At 39.9% G+C, this 15799-nt stretch overlaps 1 protein-coding gene across 6 annotated transcripts in view; it reads left to right on the top strand.

The window, feature by feature from the left end:
* ATE1 (arginyltransferase 1) overlaps positions 1-9451 on the top strand; it is a 74308-nt gene extending 64857 nt beyond the window's left edge. For all 6 annotated transcript variants that reach the window (XM_081193004.1, XM_081193005.1, XM_081193003.1 and 3 more), the window contains one exon: positions 8513-9451. In XM_081193004.1, the coding sequence (XP_081049130.1) occupies positions 8513-8691 (179 nt within the window). In that variant the 3' untranslated portion in view covers positions 8692-9451. The remainder of the gene's footprint in view (positions 1-8512) is intronic.
* The last annotated feature ends 6348 nt before the right edge of the window (positions 9452-15799 follow it).

Raw genomic sequence — 15799 nt, 5'->3', positions numbered from 1 at the left:
AAAATCTGGATCTATTATGAAGTGAAACACTTTTTGGCCTAGCATTACAGAACTTGAGAGAGAAGCTTGAAAGGTATTACAAATTGAAAAATGAAGTGAATGGGTTCAAGGTGGGCAATTTTTCAAGTTGCCCTTGCCTAAGAAAGAGAAGAAAAGTTGTGCTCTTTTAATAAATGTGCTTGAAAAAAACTGGGAGTATGAGTAAACTGGTGCCCAAGATGGCAGCATTATAATATAAGAAGGGAGGCAACAATATTAGGTAAAGAATCTTAAGTCTCGTATGTATGCCACTATGAAATGATAAACTATAAAAATCTGCATCTTTGTCTATCCTGAGTACATCAGCCCAGACACGACCTGAATTCAGACTTATGTCCTGTGGTTTAAGGAAATTAAAACATAGCTACATGCTGAACAGCAGAAGGCCTGCTGTGAGCTACAGTCATTTGAGGTTTGGGTAGCTGCTTTCTTGAAGGAAGCAGTGCTCCATTCCAGGGCCGGTTTCCTGCAGAACACTTCCTTACAGTTGTCAGTAAAATAAGTCCTTTAATTAAAATACAGTGAGTATAAACATCGGGCTAGACAGACAATGGTATGCTCTGTTTCACATGAAATGACTTTCCATAACAAGACCTGTAGGTATCATACTGTAATAGTTCATAATTGCAGCCAACTCTGATGCCGTTTTGGTGCTTTCTAAAAACTCATTTATTTATTCATGCCTTTGCTGACTGTTATTGCTTCGAGATGTTTCTTGGAAACATTTCATAAATGAAACGATATAAATAACTGGATACCAGTTGATTGCATTCATTCTTTTTGTAGTTGCCCAGGCCTATCAACTGCTGCTTTGTTTTATTATGTAATATTAATGTATTTTTAACATACGATTGATTTTCTTTCATTATAGTTACAACTGATGAATATCCCATTCCTTTAATGGATTTAAGCTTCTCAACCCCAGAATTTAGAAAATGTATTTTAAACTACTAACTAAAGAGTGTTAGGGAGAAAAAGTGAATCTCAAAGGAAGGGAAACAGTTACTCAGAATTGAGATTACTGAAAGTGTTCTGGTGTTGCCGATATCCAAAGCGACCATACTTACAGCATAATCCTGACCATGTCAGACCAATCTTTGTTGAAGCTTCTTTATGCTGGTGTTGTGTGTTTCTGCTGTGGAGGTTCATCATGCAGTTGAATTTACCCTCCTTGTAAGGATAATATAAAGGTTATGATGCGCCAGATGCGCCAACTTTTTTAAAAAAAAGCATTCAAGAGGGACATTCAGGAGTTGGGTGTTTCAGATTCCTTTGTGTCGTGTAGGTGGATCATTCTTTCTATGCAAGTTCCCCAAATAGAAAATTTATAGCAGCTGATTCCTACCAATAAAATTGAGAGAGTTTAATGAACAAAGATAGTTGAACTAGATTAATCTATTTCCTCTAAGGCAACACAGCCTCCTAAGCTAAGGTGAAGAAGACTAATCGCTATTCCATAGAGAGTGTGAAGTTGACAAACACTTCTATATTTGAAAAAGACCAGAGCTTTCAGTGAGCCCAATAAGATCATGGTAGATGTGAGACTTTGGGATCTCAGTTCTAGTGTAACTTTTTCTCTTGGGTTGCGTTGGCTTTTATGAAAGCTGAGAAAATACTGTGTGCTCCTTTCTTGTCTCTGCATTGTCAGGTCATTAGCTGCATTAATAAATAAACAAGCCATGAAGGGATGTTCCAAATCTCTGCAACTACAACAGAAAATTCCCTTTTTCTTGTCAACGCCCAATCTGGCTTCTCCGTAAGTTCGAACTTGAAGCAAGGTCCCATTTGGTGATCTTAACCTTAGGGTTGTTCAAATGAGAAGAGATAAATTAGAGATAGTTAGGAACAGAAGGGAGGGGGGAAACAATAGTTAAAAAAATTAAACATTACTAGAATTAGAACTATGTATTAATATAACATCTCTATTAAGAACATACAGACAATCGCAATAAAAACAGCACACCAGTAGCCATGTAGCAGTCATACAAAGTTTTAAAGCAAGGGTCACAGATTGTTCAATAAGTTCCAGAGAATAAACTATTCTATAGGTTTATGAGAAATTTCAATTTTGTTAGGATTTCCTAGATGTGCCTTTGTAATATGTGTTCTTTCTTTCCTTCCCCCACTCCAGAAAGTCCAAGATAATTAGGCAGTTGAGAGTGAGATTACATAGCTAATAATAATAATAATAATAATAATAATAATAATAATAATAAAAAAAAAAATAATGAATAATAATAATGAATAATAATGGAAAAGACCCTGATGTTGGGAAAGATGGAGGGCACAAGGAGAAGGGGACGACAGAGGACGAGATGGTTGGACAGTGTTCTCGAAGCTACCAGCATGAGTTTGACCAAACTGCGGGAGGCAGTGGAAGACAAGAGTGCCTGGTGTGCTCTGGTCCATGGGGTCACGAAGAGTCGGACATGACTGAACGACTAAACAACAACAATGCATTGTGTTCACCCAGAGATGCATCTCAGTACTTGTTAAGTTAGCAGCAAAGCATCCATGTTTTTAATGCAGTCTGATTGTAACCCTAGTGACTAAAGAATACATCAGTTCTAAGTAAGAACTTTTTTTTCTGATACTGAAGATATTTTACACACATAACTTTAGTACGTATTAGCAGTTTCCTTGTAAGGAGTGGGTGGGAAGAGCAAGCCTTTGATTAAGCTATGAAATACATTTATTTTCCCATAGTTACCATGGCGGAGTTTGTAAGGTTCTTGCTCCTCATTTTTCGGGGGGGGGGGGTAAACTGCATTGATTATTCCCAGCAACTGCTTCAGCTTATTACATTTTGGAACTTGCATCTGTTTTTAATTAACTTTATAAACACTTGAAGGCAACTGAAGTTCATAATCCAGCATGATCCTTGATCATAAAGTATGTTTAAACAGTAGAGATAGTGCTAATGAGCTGTATCCAAACAAATTTGTCAACTCCACTTCTAGCATGAGAAGGAAAATGCTAATAGGTAGATGAAATTTTGAATCACTGACCTTGTTAAATAATTCTAGTTACGCTGCATTTACTAGAGAGAAGAGAACACCATTATCTGAACCTGTTTGTTCTTCAAGCACAAATGTTAAATCCTGCTAAAATCAGCTTTCCTATAAATGAAATTTGGGTGGTGGCAAGGGGTGTAAGGTGGTTGTAACTTCATAAGACCTCAAATTCCTACCACCTTCTCTTTCTAGATCTATCTTGGAAAAATGTCACATGGAAATAAACATCAGTGTAATGTCTTCAATGTGTATGCTTTCTCAGGAATCGCTCCAAAAGCATTTCTGGGGAAGCAACAGTGGAAAGGTCTAAAGATCACTTTAAAATTACAGAGCTGTACATTCCACTGGGATGAAAGATGACTGATTTCAACCTAATACTTCTAATGTTTATGCCTGCTTGGGGATAATTCTAAAGGATTCTTGTAGAAGTATAGAATGTTAGAAGTGCCCCTGTGATGCATATTGTGTTTTGGGAAAGGTCTGCTATTTCTTTCTATGTTTGGCTGAGTGCAGCATTGGTTTGTTGGTTTGGTTGCATTAATTATAGACCAGCTATAACATTATGAACCAGAGTGATTTGATTTATCCATATGTACTTGATTCCCCTTTTTAAATACCTGATTTTTAAGTGCTCTTGATATTTTTTTCAGATCTAACTTCCCTTTCCTTGACGCGCCTATTTTGGAGTGCACGGATGAAAGGCCCGCTGCTTATATTAGTAGTAAAAACTGCCCATAGAACTTACGACAAACCACTAAGCACCACTGACCACAGCATAATTGAATCCAGCAGCACTAGGGAGCATGGAAGCCCTATTGCTTTTAAATTTTTGTAAGGGCAAGGAGAGAGTGATTTGGTATTAAAGGCCATGAAATCAAACGTGAGGGAAATAAAATTCTGAGACTCTGTCTGGAAACACAACTTGAATGATACAAAATTAAGGTTGCAGGAAAGCTTCTTAGGCAGTCGGAGCAGGAACACGCCACGGTTTCTGGATTCTGCTAAAGCAGGAACATCCCAGAGTTTCTGGATTCTGTCCTGAGTCAAGAAAGCTTCCTAGGAGAAATTAATTACGTCATATAATGAGTGTTCATTTGGCCAGTCTAATAGCAAATAGCCTAATAGCAAAGGCTACTGAGGCTTGAATTCAGTCATATCCTTTCTTCTACTTTGTATTGTTGTATAGGAACTGGAAGCATTTTGGTTTCAAAAATTAAAATCTTAATATTTTGGAGACCAGCCTCTTCTCATATGCTTAACTGGAAGAAAAACAATGTAATACATTTGCCAACTGAGAACAATAATTGATATGCAGCTGCAGAAGGAAGCAGGCCGTGTCTTCGGAATAGTACACATGTAGCAGACCTCCTACAACATCAGTTGTGAGATCACTTTCAAAATGGTGACATAGCTTTGATTGACAACTAGTTCTTACATTATGACATGTATTATAAAATATTTCATATATTTACTATCGTGTATGTGTTCTTAGAAGAGCAGGAGATGCGAATTTTTAATATTGATCTTGGTAAAATAGAGTAGAAATGTTGGTTTAATTCTTGTTCAGTATCTTGCTCTTATGTCATACTTTGCCTTCTTTAAACAGCAGCAGATCCTGTTAGGTTTTTATGCTTTCTTTAATCCAGTCAAAGCCACCCTACTTTAAGGGTTAAAATGAATAAAGTGAATGCTTTTCTCCTGTGATTGACTTTTGGCACAGGAACATTAGCCAGCTTCAAACTGAGTAAATTACTTGTGCTATTGTGGTGACAGAGGTACTTACTTACATCTTTTAAGTTTTTACAAAGAGTCTCTGAGATTGCTTTAGTGTTGACTAAAAGCTACACTGTAAAGGCTCTTTTTGACAGACAGCATAAATCATACTTTGATAAGTAGTTTTTTATAGCAGAGTTTTGATCACAAAGTTTATTCCTAAATTTACATTTATGTGGAGTAGAATCATAAAAGACTGGAGCTAGAAAACTATCTCAAAGTTTCCTAATCAATTTATTACTTACCCTTTTAAGTACTGAACTGGATTTGTGGAAACACACATGTGTGCGCGCTCACACACACATGAAAAGCATATTTTAACTTTTAGGTTAAGGTAAAGGGACCCCTGACCATTAGGTCCTGTCGTGACCGACTCTGGGGTTGCGGCGCTCATCTCGCTTTATTGGCCAGAGGAGCCGGCGTATAGCTTCCGGGTCATGTGGCCAGCATGACTAAGCTGCTTCTGGCGAACCAGAGCAGCGCACGGAAACGCCGTTTACCTTCCCGCCGGAGCGGTACCTATTTATCTACTTGCACTTTGATGTGCTTTCGAACTGCTAGGTTGGCAGGAATTTTAACTTTTAGGACCAACCAAAAAGCATAAAATAGCAAGCAAGCTGAGACTGGTGCTTAACATTCAACACCATGAAGAAACAATAGTGTCTTGTGGCACCTTAAAAAAATAACACATTTAGCCTTTATTTTGGCTTCAGCTTTGTGCACCATCCACTCCAGCACCAGTAGTGGCCATGCACAAAAAACAGTTGTTGATAACGCATACATCCTGCCACTAGTAATCAATTAACACACGAAGTGTGCTAAAAATCCAGTATGCTTTAAGTGTTAGCACTAAACCCTTTAAGTTCCGTGTAAGTATCCATTTAAGTTGGGATATGTTTCCATTTCAGGATGTCTGCAGATGGGAATTTTTTTTCCATGTGGAGCATTTCAGTTTGAATCAAACAGGCTTTCTCCAAACAGACTGCCTATAGCTGCTGATCACAGTTAACAGGGAGCTCCTTTGAAGGCTTGCTTCCAGTGCTCATTGGCACCAAAAACATGTCTTTGAACTTTTAACAGATGTCAATCACCTGACATCATTACGACGGGTTCCTGCCCACCTGTCAAAGATCAATCACAAAAAAACTCTGCAGAAGATTTTAGAGGCTTCATTTATTTGCAGAGTTATGCCCAGAATCCGAATAGAGACAAAACTGTGATTTGGCTGGCGAAGGAAAAATCCCGGTTTGATAGTTTATTATGCTTATTATGTTTATTTATACTATAGCTAAGATGGTTCTCATTCCAGCAGAGGCATGATTTATATCTTGCTTCGAGAAGGAAATGTGTGCATACCTTCCATGTTCAACTAGTGGCACAGAACTGAAGCCAGCCATGGAGAACGTAGGGAAGTAAAACAAGGTAGATGTACAGCAGCATCCACTTCAGGAAATAAACTCTGAGTCCAGGAGCAATGTAAGGCAGAAAGGAATGTCCCTCCAGTATCAGGTTTCAGGGTTCAATAAAACGAATTAGATTTAAAAGTAATGAGCAGTCCTGAAATAAAGTCTCCGTGTGGGTGTTTGTTTAAAGATGCAGGTTGGCGCCAGAACTGTTCAGGTTACAACTAATATTTTGCCTAAAGGTGTTGTAAATATAAGTCTTCCGTTTCCTTTTAAGAAGTTAAAAACTCACTTTATGTTTATGTCCTATTCTGGAGCTGAACCTGAACGTGTTTTCCTTTGCAAATGTCACCAATGAGAGTGTAGAACCGGAAGCAGAAGAACAGAAAAAGTAAAACTCTGACAGAGCACTGGAGAAATATTGGCTACACTTCAGAAGGCTTAATGGATTTCAGAAAGCTATGAACAAGACAAATCAGCATTTGCGACTTCAGTTGTATGTGAAGCAAGTGCCAGCCATTATTAATGAAGAAGTGAATTGGAGCATGGTGTCTCTAGACAAAATGAATAGATATTGGTCAATGATGCAGTGTTTAACATATAGGTATCAACACTGAAGCAGGTAGTGTGAAAATGATCATAAGCAGAAACTATCTTCAGGTGTTGATGAAGGAATAGGTGATGTCGGCATTTTTTAAAATCTGAACTCTTCATACTGACAGATGCAGCTTTGTGCTAATGTCAGAGCTTTTACCACACAATAATGGAGCCATTTCTGTCGCTGGGAAAATTATCGCATGGTAACTTACATACCTGAGCTACTTGGTCATTCTATGTAATCAGCTTTAGCAAGAAATGTCTCATTTCACATGCTAAAGCAGGGGTCAGCAAACATTTTCAGCAGGGGGCCGGTCCACTGTCCCTCAGACCTTGTGGGAGGCCGGACTATATTGGGGTGGGGGGGATGAACAAATTCTTATGCCCCACAAATAACCCAGAGATGCATTTTAAATAAAAGGGGACATTCTACTCATGTAAAAACATACTGATTCCTGGATCGTCCATGGGCTGGATTTAGAAGGCGATTGGACCGGCTCCGGCTCTGGGCCTTAGTTTGCCTACCCATGTGCTAAAGCTTTTTTTGGTCATCTGCACACTATCCCTTGCTTTTTCCTGTAGGACTAATTGCAGTCATTAACAGTTGTCAACAGGTTTACCATATCCATTGAGTCAGTCATCCATCTGCTACTACCCTTCTGAGAAAAACCCCACCCCACCCTTCACCTATATATAAGGGTCTGGTGACTTCTGTTTCAGTGTATCTGAAGAAGTGTGCATACACATGAAAGCTTATACCCAGAGCAAACTTAGTTGGTCTCGAAGGTGCTACTGGACAATTTATTTAATTTTTTTTTTATTTCGACTGTGTCAGACCAACACAGCTACCTACCTGGATCTGGAACAGAATTAGTTCCTTTTTGGAGGGGGCAAAAGAGTTACTTCAGTTAAAATGTTGTGACCCTAGTGTAGGTTTTCGACCAACGTTAAAAGAATGCTGGCTTTAAATGTTAAGTTTTTATGTGTCCTGGAAACAGCATGTAGACAACACTCCAGGTGAGCTTATTTTTCAGACATGCAATGCATTTAGAGTAGATATTTTTGTGACTCTGAGGTCTTCCTGTGTACCATAAGCTTATAACAATAAATCTTTTCTATTGTAGTTTTGAAGGAATTCACAAAGATCATGTAGTATGGTAGCAGCCATATATTCTTCCCCAGACCATCTCAGCCAGATGCCAAACATGGCAAATTAAAAACAAAAACAAAAGTGATTTTGGATGACTTGCATATGAAAACTGATTTTAATTTCCATCTGCCATTTAAATCTCACATAGTTTGCCTGCTGCTTGGTAGGAACAGTGAACAAGTAGATTCTCTCTGGTATCTGGATTCTTGTACATGCACAAAACTTGGATAGGCAGAGGAACCTGAGGTGTATTTTGTAGGGATCCTGGTGTGATAACTCAACTGATGACATTCATTCTTGATTTCTGAAGAGCAACCAAAATCCACATACCTCTTTCATCTTCAAGTGGAACTTGGTCGGTTCCTTTAAATGTTCACCTAATGATACGCTTTCTAAAAACAACACTGTTGTCTTGTATCACCATATCAGTATCTAAATATAAGGTCTTGTGCATTTTGATATTACTTCATTTGTCAACAAATGCTTCCTGTTCATCTGGCCGCTGCGTTAATACACCCATATTTCTTTTCTTACAGTTGATGAAGGGAATGTGAAGGAATTGGGTCAGGTTCGGATTCTGCATAAGAGAACAGCCATGCGTTACAGTGTGTACAAGAGGAGGAGGAAGGGGCCAAGCGATGAAGAAAGTGTTCGACAATATGCAACTCTAGTGGGGCAGGCGTGTGCAGAGCGAATGTTGCTCTTCAGAAGCTGAGCTGTCAGTTCTTGAGGTGTTCTCCAGCACTGTATCTTATTGTACAACTGCCTATTGTATGCCCTTGTGTTGATGTGCCTATTGAAAATGGAGGCACTTTATATGAATGAATACACTGGCTTATCTTAAAAGAAAATACCATTTTTTTCACCTTTCTGCCAAGGGTCTGGCAGAATATAAAGGCCCTTTGTTTTATTTTGCTATCATGATCCCTTCCTTGCATTCTGAAAAGTGTGCATGGTGTGAAGTACATAAATGGTCTGAACACAATTTTTCCTGTAGGTCTTTGTAGTTTCCTCTTAGGGAGAATATTTGAAGTCACTTGGGTGCTGACATGTATCAAAGCTATGGTGAAATGTGTGTAAGTTCCACAAATGGGAGGCTAAAATGTGCAGTTGCATGCTACTCTGTTCCAGAACACAGTTAAACTATGGTGCTTGGAATTAAGCCTGTTTCTGTCCCAGTGAATCCAATAGCAAAACCCAGTTTATTCTGGCTTGTGGACTTTATATAATCTGTACTATATGACATACAAAGCCATCTAACGTAAACCTATGCACTGTAGCTTTAGAGAGTCACTGCAATTTTTAATTTTTGCTTTAAAGAATGTGTAGTAGTCTTTAAATACCAAGAAACATGGAGGTTTGGTTTTTGTAATTAAATTATCACTCTGGAAAATATTGGAATTGAAGCCAAGGTTAGGTTTGTGGTCAAATTACCAAAGAGATTACTTTAAATAAAGCAGCAGGTTGATGTTATACCTTGATGTACATCCCACTTTTTTGTATTTGTAATGCCTATTTGTGTTCATTGCAAAATTCTACAATTCCATATATATATATATATATATATATATATATATATATATATTTGCTTTCGTAGATTTTCACGGGTACAGGAATGTAGGTTTTGGTGTCTTCGGGTGTCTTCCCGTGTAAGAGTTGGGGTGTCTAGGCGACGTTTCGACGAGGTCTCACTCGTCATCTTCAGGCTGGTGCTTTCGGCTTCTTGTTACTAGAACAGAGCAGGATCTCAGTGTTTGAGTTCCTATAAATACTGTTGAGGGGGTGTGGTGTATGGCCTCCAACGTTCTGGGCAGATAGGAAGTTCCTAGGTTAATGTGCCTTTTCTTCTTTTGTTCATTAATTACTTGAGGGATATCTTGAGTGATTACTTGAGTGATATTCTGAGTACCACTTAGGAGGGTCATTAGGTGTGGATTAGTTGCTAAAGCTTTCGTGTCTTGACCTCTTGACCTTGTGAAGAGTTTTTCTGAGAAGATGGCTGTACTGCACTTAGTTGTGCTCTGGCTTGGCTTCGTGTATAGGGGCGAGCTGTGGTTTTGTGCCCTGTGCCAGCCAGATCTGTGTAGGGATTGCAGGGGGGTGCAGCATCCGGAGGTGCCACTATGGTTTGGCTACTGGATGGTGTCTGTAATTTATCTGTGGAGAGGGTCTGGGTTTGGGTCTGGTGTGGTTGATTGGAGATGGCGTTCTGTGTGCCTCTGGTTCTGGTGTCGGTTTTTGTGGGGAGGGCTAATTTCCAGATGTCTGGCAGGCGGGACGTGTCGTCACGCTTGTTCATGTTGTGAGGGTGTTTCTCTATCTCTATCTAGCCATCGAGATAATCACTAACTAATCCACACCTAATCCACACCTAATGACCCTCCTAAGTGGTACTCAGAATATCACTCAAGTAATCACTCAAGATATCCCTCAAGTAATTAATGAACAAAAGAAGAAAAGGTGTGGTGTCTGGTGTGGTTGATTGGAGATGGCGTTCTGTGTGCCTCTGGTTCTGGTGTCGGTTTTTGTGGGGAGGGCTAATTTCCAGATGTCTGGCAGGCGGGACGTGTCGTCACGCTTGTTCATGTTGTGAGGGTGTTTCTCTATCTCGATGGCTTCCATGATTATTCTCTTGTGGTGATGTTCCATGTTAAAGAGCAATTTGGAATCTGCAAAATTAATTTCGTGTCCTGTTTCTTTCATGTGTTGGTAAAGAGAGGAAGTTTTTTCTTCTTTTTTGACGGCATTCTTGTGTTCTGCGATACGTGCATTTATTCGTCTGTTTGTTTGTCCAATGTACGTGGCTGGGCAGACTTTGCAGGGTATTTCATAGACCCCTTGGTTTTCTAACTGGATTTTATCTTTTGGGTTTCTGAGGATATTGGCTATTTTTTGGTTGGTGCAAAAGGCTGTTTTGATATTGTGTTTATGGAGGATTTTGCTAATTTTATCTGTGGTGCCCTTGATATAAGGAAGGAGGGCCATGCCATTGTTTTCTTCTGTGTCTTGGTTTTTGGGGGGTGTTTCTTTTTGGATTAGCTTCGTAACCCTGTTTTGCTGGTATCCGTTGGCGATTAACACATTTGAGAGATTCTGTAACTCAGTTTTCAAGTGGTCTTCGTCAGCCAGGCGTTTGGTTCTGGAGATGAGAGTCTTGGCTACGGAGTTTATTTGTGCAGGGTGGTGGTGTGATTGTGCATGTAAGTAGCGGTTGGTGTGTGGTTTTTTCCGGTAGATAGTGTGTCCTAGGGAGCCATCAGGTTTTTTGTAGATTAGGACGTCAAGGAAGGGAAGTTGGTTGTTGGCTTCTATTTCCATAGTGAATTGTATTTTGGGGTGTAGGCTGTTGAGATGTGTGAGGAAGCTATCTAGTTTTTCCTTCCCGTGTGGCCAAATTACAAAGGTGTCGTCAACATATCTGCCACAGATCTGGCTGGCACAGGGCACAAAACCACAGCTCGCCCCTATACACGAAGCCAAGCCAGAGCACAACTAAGTGCAGTACAGCCATCTTCTCAGAAAAACTCTTCTCAGAAAAACTCAGAAAAACTCTTCACAAGCTCAAGAGGTCAAGACACGAAAGCTTTAGCAACTAATCCACACCTAATGACCCTCCTAAGTGGTACTCAGAATATCACTCAAGAAATCACTCAAGATATCCCTCAAGTAATTAATGAACAAAAGAAGAAAAGGCACAATAACCTGGGAACTTCCTCTCTGCCCAGAACGTTGGAGGCTATACACCACACCCCCTCAACAGTATTTATAGGAACTCAAACACTGAGATCCTGCTCTGTTCTAGTAACAAGAAGCCGAAAGCACCAGCCTGAAGATGACGAGTGAGACCTCGTCGAAACGTCGCCTAGACACCCCAACTCTTACACGGGAAGATACCCGAAAACACCAAAACCTGCATTCCTGTACCCGTGAAAATCTACGAAAGCAAATATATATATATATATATATATATATATATATATATATATATATATATATATATATATATATATATATATAAAATCTCATTAAAAATGCTTTTTTTATCTTCAAAACACAGAAGTGTCCCTACTACTGCCATTATAGTTGTATATCCGGCACTGTTGCTCTCACTCATACTTAGGTTCTTTGTTTTATTAAAATTGTAAAGTACGCAGCTGTAAATGTGAACATATGCTTTTAATTGGATTGGGAACCTAATTTTCATAGAAATCCTTTTATCAATTTCTGTGTCCGTGTCTGATAGAACACCCTATAAGAATTCATCACTGCATCTGAAATTTACTTACCGGTACGTTGCTGATTAAACAATACTCGGTATGACTTGCAGACTCAGAGATGCCATTCCTGTTTGTTGCAATGAGCATCTGCTTTGCTAAACAGGTTGTTGGGGTTACCACTTTGGGAGTAATAAAAGTGAAGATCAGTTGAAGAAAGGAGGAAGAAACTGGAATCAACCTCCTCCTCCTAGAAAATTGTTTGCATGAGTGGGGGTAGCCAATGTCGTGCCCTCCAGGTGTCAAAACTTCAGACCCCAAGAACTGTGTTAACAAACCCACAACATTCAAAGACTGTGATAAGGTACATGTGATGGGTTGTCTCTTCATGTCCCGTCCTCCCCCCCTTTATAACTTCCATATTTAAACTTTTGCCTAATGAGCATGATCAAAAAACTGACAGGGTAGAATTGCCTATTTATAGATTTTAACAAAGCATACTGAGTTGAATTCAACTAGGTTATACTCAGGGTAAACCCATTGGAATAAATGGGTGTGTCTAATTTAGATCTATTAGTTTCAGTGGGTCTACAGTGGTACCTTGGGTTACATATGCTTCAGGTTACATACGCTTCAGGTTACAGACTCCACTAACCCAGAAATAGTACCTCGGGTTAGGAACTTTGCTTCAGGATGAGAACAGAAATTGTTCTCCTGCGGCACGGCGGCAGCAGGAGGCCCTATTAGCTAAAGTGGTACTTCAGGTTAAGAACAGTTTCAGGTTAAGAATGGACCTCCGGAACGAATTAAGTACTTAACCCGAGGTACCACTGTACTCTAATTTAGTTGGGCACAAAGTCATCTAGTGAGCTTTATATTTGAGTCAGGGTTTGAACCCTGGTCTTCCTGGTCCTAGTCCAACTCTCTAGCCACTAAGTATCTATAAATCTATCAGTTTGCATCCTGTACCATTTGATTGGCTATATAGGCTTTATAAAACACTAAAACCCAGTGTAATTGAGTAGACCAAAGCTTTCCAAACTGTGTGTCCCAACACGTGTCGGCTGCAGTATGTAGGTGTGTCATGTGAACGCTCCCCATGCTTCTCCTGGGGCTAGAAAAGGGTTTAACCTCCGGTTTGCTAGTAAAACTGAATTACTATGTCGCAAAATGATGCATGTCTAAAAAGTGTGTCACCAACATGAGAAGTTTGGAAAGCTCTGGAGTAGACACATTAATGACACTTGTTTGGCAGCTGTTTGAGTGGCATATGTCTGGTTTCAGGGTAAACTCAATTCTGTTTCGTTTTTATGACCTTTGAGTTAAATGTCGGACCACCCTTCAGTCTTTCACAAAAGCTGCCCCCAAAGCATTCCTACCCATTTAGCCATAGGGCATTGTGGACCTTGAAGATGGATAAATTAACTTTTAAAGAAGTTCTTATAGGCTTTTTTTTAAATGCTGTTGCTCTTTCAGCAGGATATCTGAATGGTCCCTACACTGTGATTTGTAAGCGGATCATCACAAATCACAAAGAAATCTGGACTACAGAGCACAATGCTTGAGACATTTAGAATAAGCAGTAAATGAAACAAATGCCCCGTCTGACCCAAAATATGGAGATCTAAGCTTAACTATGAAGCCAGATGTCTGTTACAGTTGTCTCAGTCCACTTTATCTGTTATTGCCAGCGTCACATGGTTGCCCCCTGCCATTCGTCCTAGCATGTATATTTTCTGCCCATGTAGGGTAGTTTATGGAGATAGTGTTGTATAGGTCTTTCATCATATAGGAAGTGCAAGCTTTCTTAAGCTTTTTCACCTTGCATTGTGTTGTGGATTTTGTTTATGTTGACATCGCAAGCTGTTTTCTGGATTAATGTAAACAATACCTGATTTATTTAAAATGGAAGCAGAAATGGACAGCATTCATTAAGGCTACATGATGACTTCCTTTAGTTGAAGGATTTATGGATACAACCTATGCGTAATTGTCTTCCTGATATTTTTCATTTTTGCCTCATTTCCTCTGAATGTATGAGGACTCTTAATAGCTATAATCTCCTTTAATTATGTGTTTCTGTCCCTTAGGACAATAACTGTCTTCAAGAAAGAAGATGTTTGATGAATCAGTACATTTTTAAAAAGAGTTTGTTTTGTTCTCCATACACCTCTTTTTTCTGGGCTTCATCTATGGCACAGGAACCTGTTTTAAGGCAAAAGATTCATCCCTAAATTACGTGCCTTACATAATTGCTATCATCCTCATCCTCTCATATTTTATTTTTAAAGTGCCTACGATGGTGTGGTATCATCCAATAAAATTTAAAACATGTTTTCCTGCCCTGAAGCTCACAATCTAAGATCAGATAATACACAGCAAGAAGGGTGATGTTTTTGAATGCACAAAGGGGAAGAAAAACAAAGGAAATGCAGAGAGATGGAGTCAGAACCAAGTACCGTATTTTTTACTCTATAAGACTCACTTTTTCCCTCGTAAAAAGTAAGGGGAAATGTGTGTGCGTCTTATGGAGCGAATGTAGGCTGCACAGCTATCACAGAAGCCAGAACAGCAAGAGGGATTGCTGCTTTCACTGCGCAGCGATCCCCCTTGCTGTTCTGGCTTCTGAGATTCAGATTTTTTTTTTCTTGTTTTCCTCCAAAAACTAGGTGCGTCTTGTGGTCTGGTGCGTCTTATAGAGCGAAAAATATGCTACTTGAAATAACTTCAGAGTCTACATACAGAAATAAATGCAGCTGTAGTCTTAGGCTCATTTACCGAGGAGTAAGTCCCATTGAAGGGAAGCGGGTGGCGCTGTCGGTAAAACCTCAGTGCCTAAGGCTTGCCGATCGCATGGTCGGCGGTTCGAATCCCCACGGCGGGGTATGCTCCCGTCTTTCGGTCCCAGCTCCTGCCCACCTAGCAGTTCGAAAGCACCCCCAAGTGCAAGTAGATAAATAGGTAGCGGGAAGGTAAATGGCATTTCCGTGTGCTGCGCTGGTGCTGGCTTGCCAGAGCAGCTTCGTCACACTGGCCACGTGACCTGGAAGTGTCTCCGGGCAGCGCTGGCCCCCAGCCTCTTAAGTGAGATGGGCGCACAACCCTAGAGTCGGACACGACTGGCCCGTATGGGCAGGGGTACCTTTACCTTTACCTTTACCTCCTCTATGTAAGGAAGCCACAAATGTTATCTTCAGACTTAATTGAAGGCACAGTGTCCCTGAATGCTTATATGCTACAATAACTGCAAGGGAATGCTATTGTAGTAATCAAGTCAATCGGAACACTTTGTAAAGCACTGAAACCTAAAATGATCAGTCCTGGTGCTTTTACATAAATTGTGCTCCATCAGACAAAATAAAATAAAATAAAATAACAGGCTATGTGGGTGTGCCACCAGGGGGCATGTTAAAGCTTGCAAATCGCATACAGTTCGTTGGTAATAAGCTTTTTGTCATTTCAACAATGTCCTTACTGTTCCAATTCTGCCTTTTCCCCTGCCTCTCTTTGAATGCTTTCATCCCAAATCCTGATGCAGAAGCTCAATCGCTACACTATATTAAGCCACGGGAGTTGAAAGTAATTGTGGTTTTAAAAAGTACTTTATAT

The sequence above is a fragment of the Podarcis bocagei genome (genome assembly GCF_964188305.1).
Source record: "Podarcis bocagei genome assembly, chromosome: 4".
In the NCBI taxonomy this organism is placed as follows: domain Eukaryota; kingdom Metazoa; phylum Chordata; class Lepidosauria; order Squamata; family Lacertidae; genus Podarcis; species Podarcis bocagei.
This window is presented reverse-complemented; position numbering and strand designations above follow the sequence as displayed.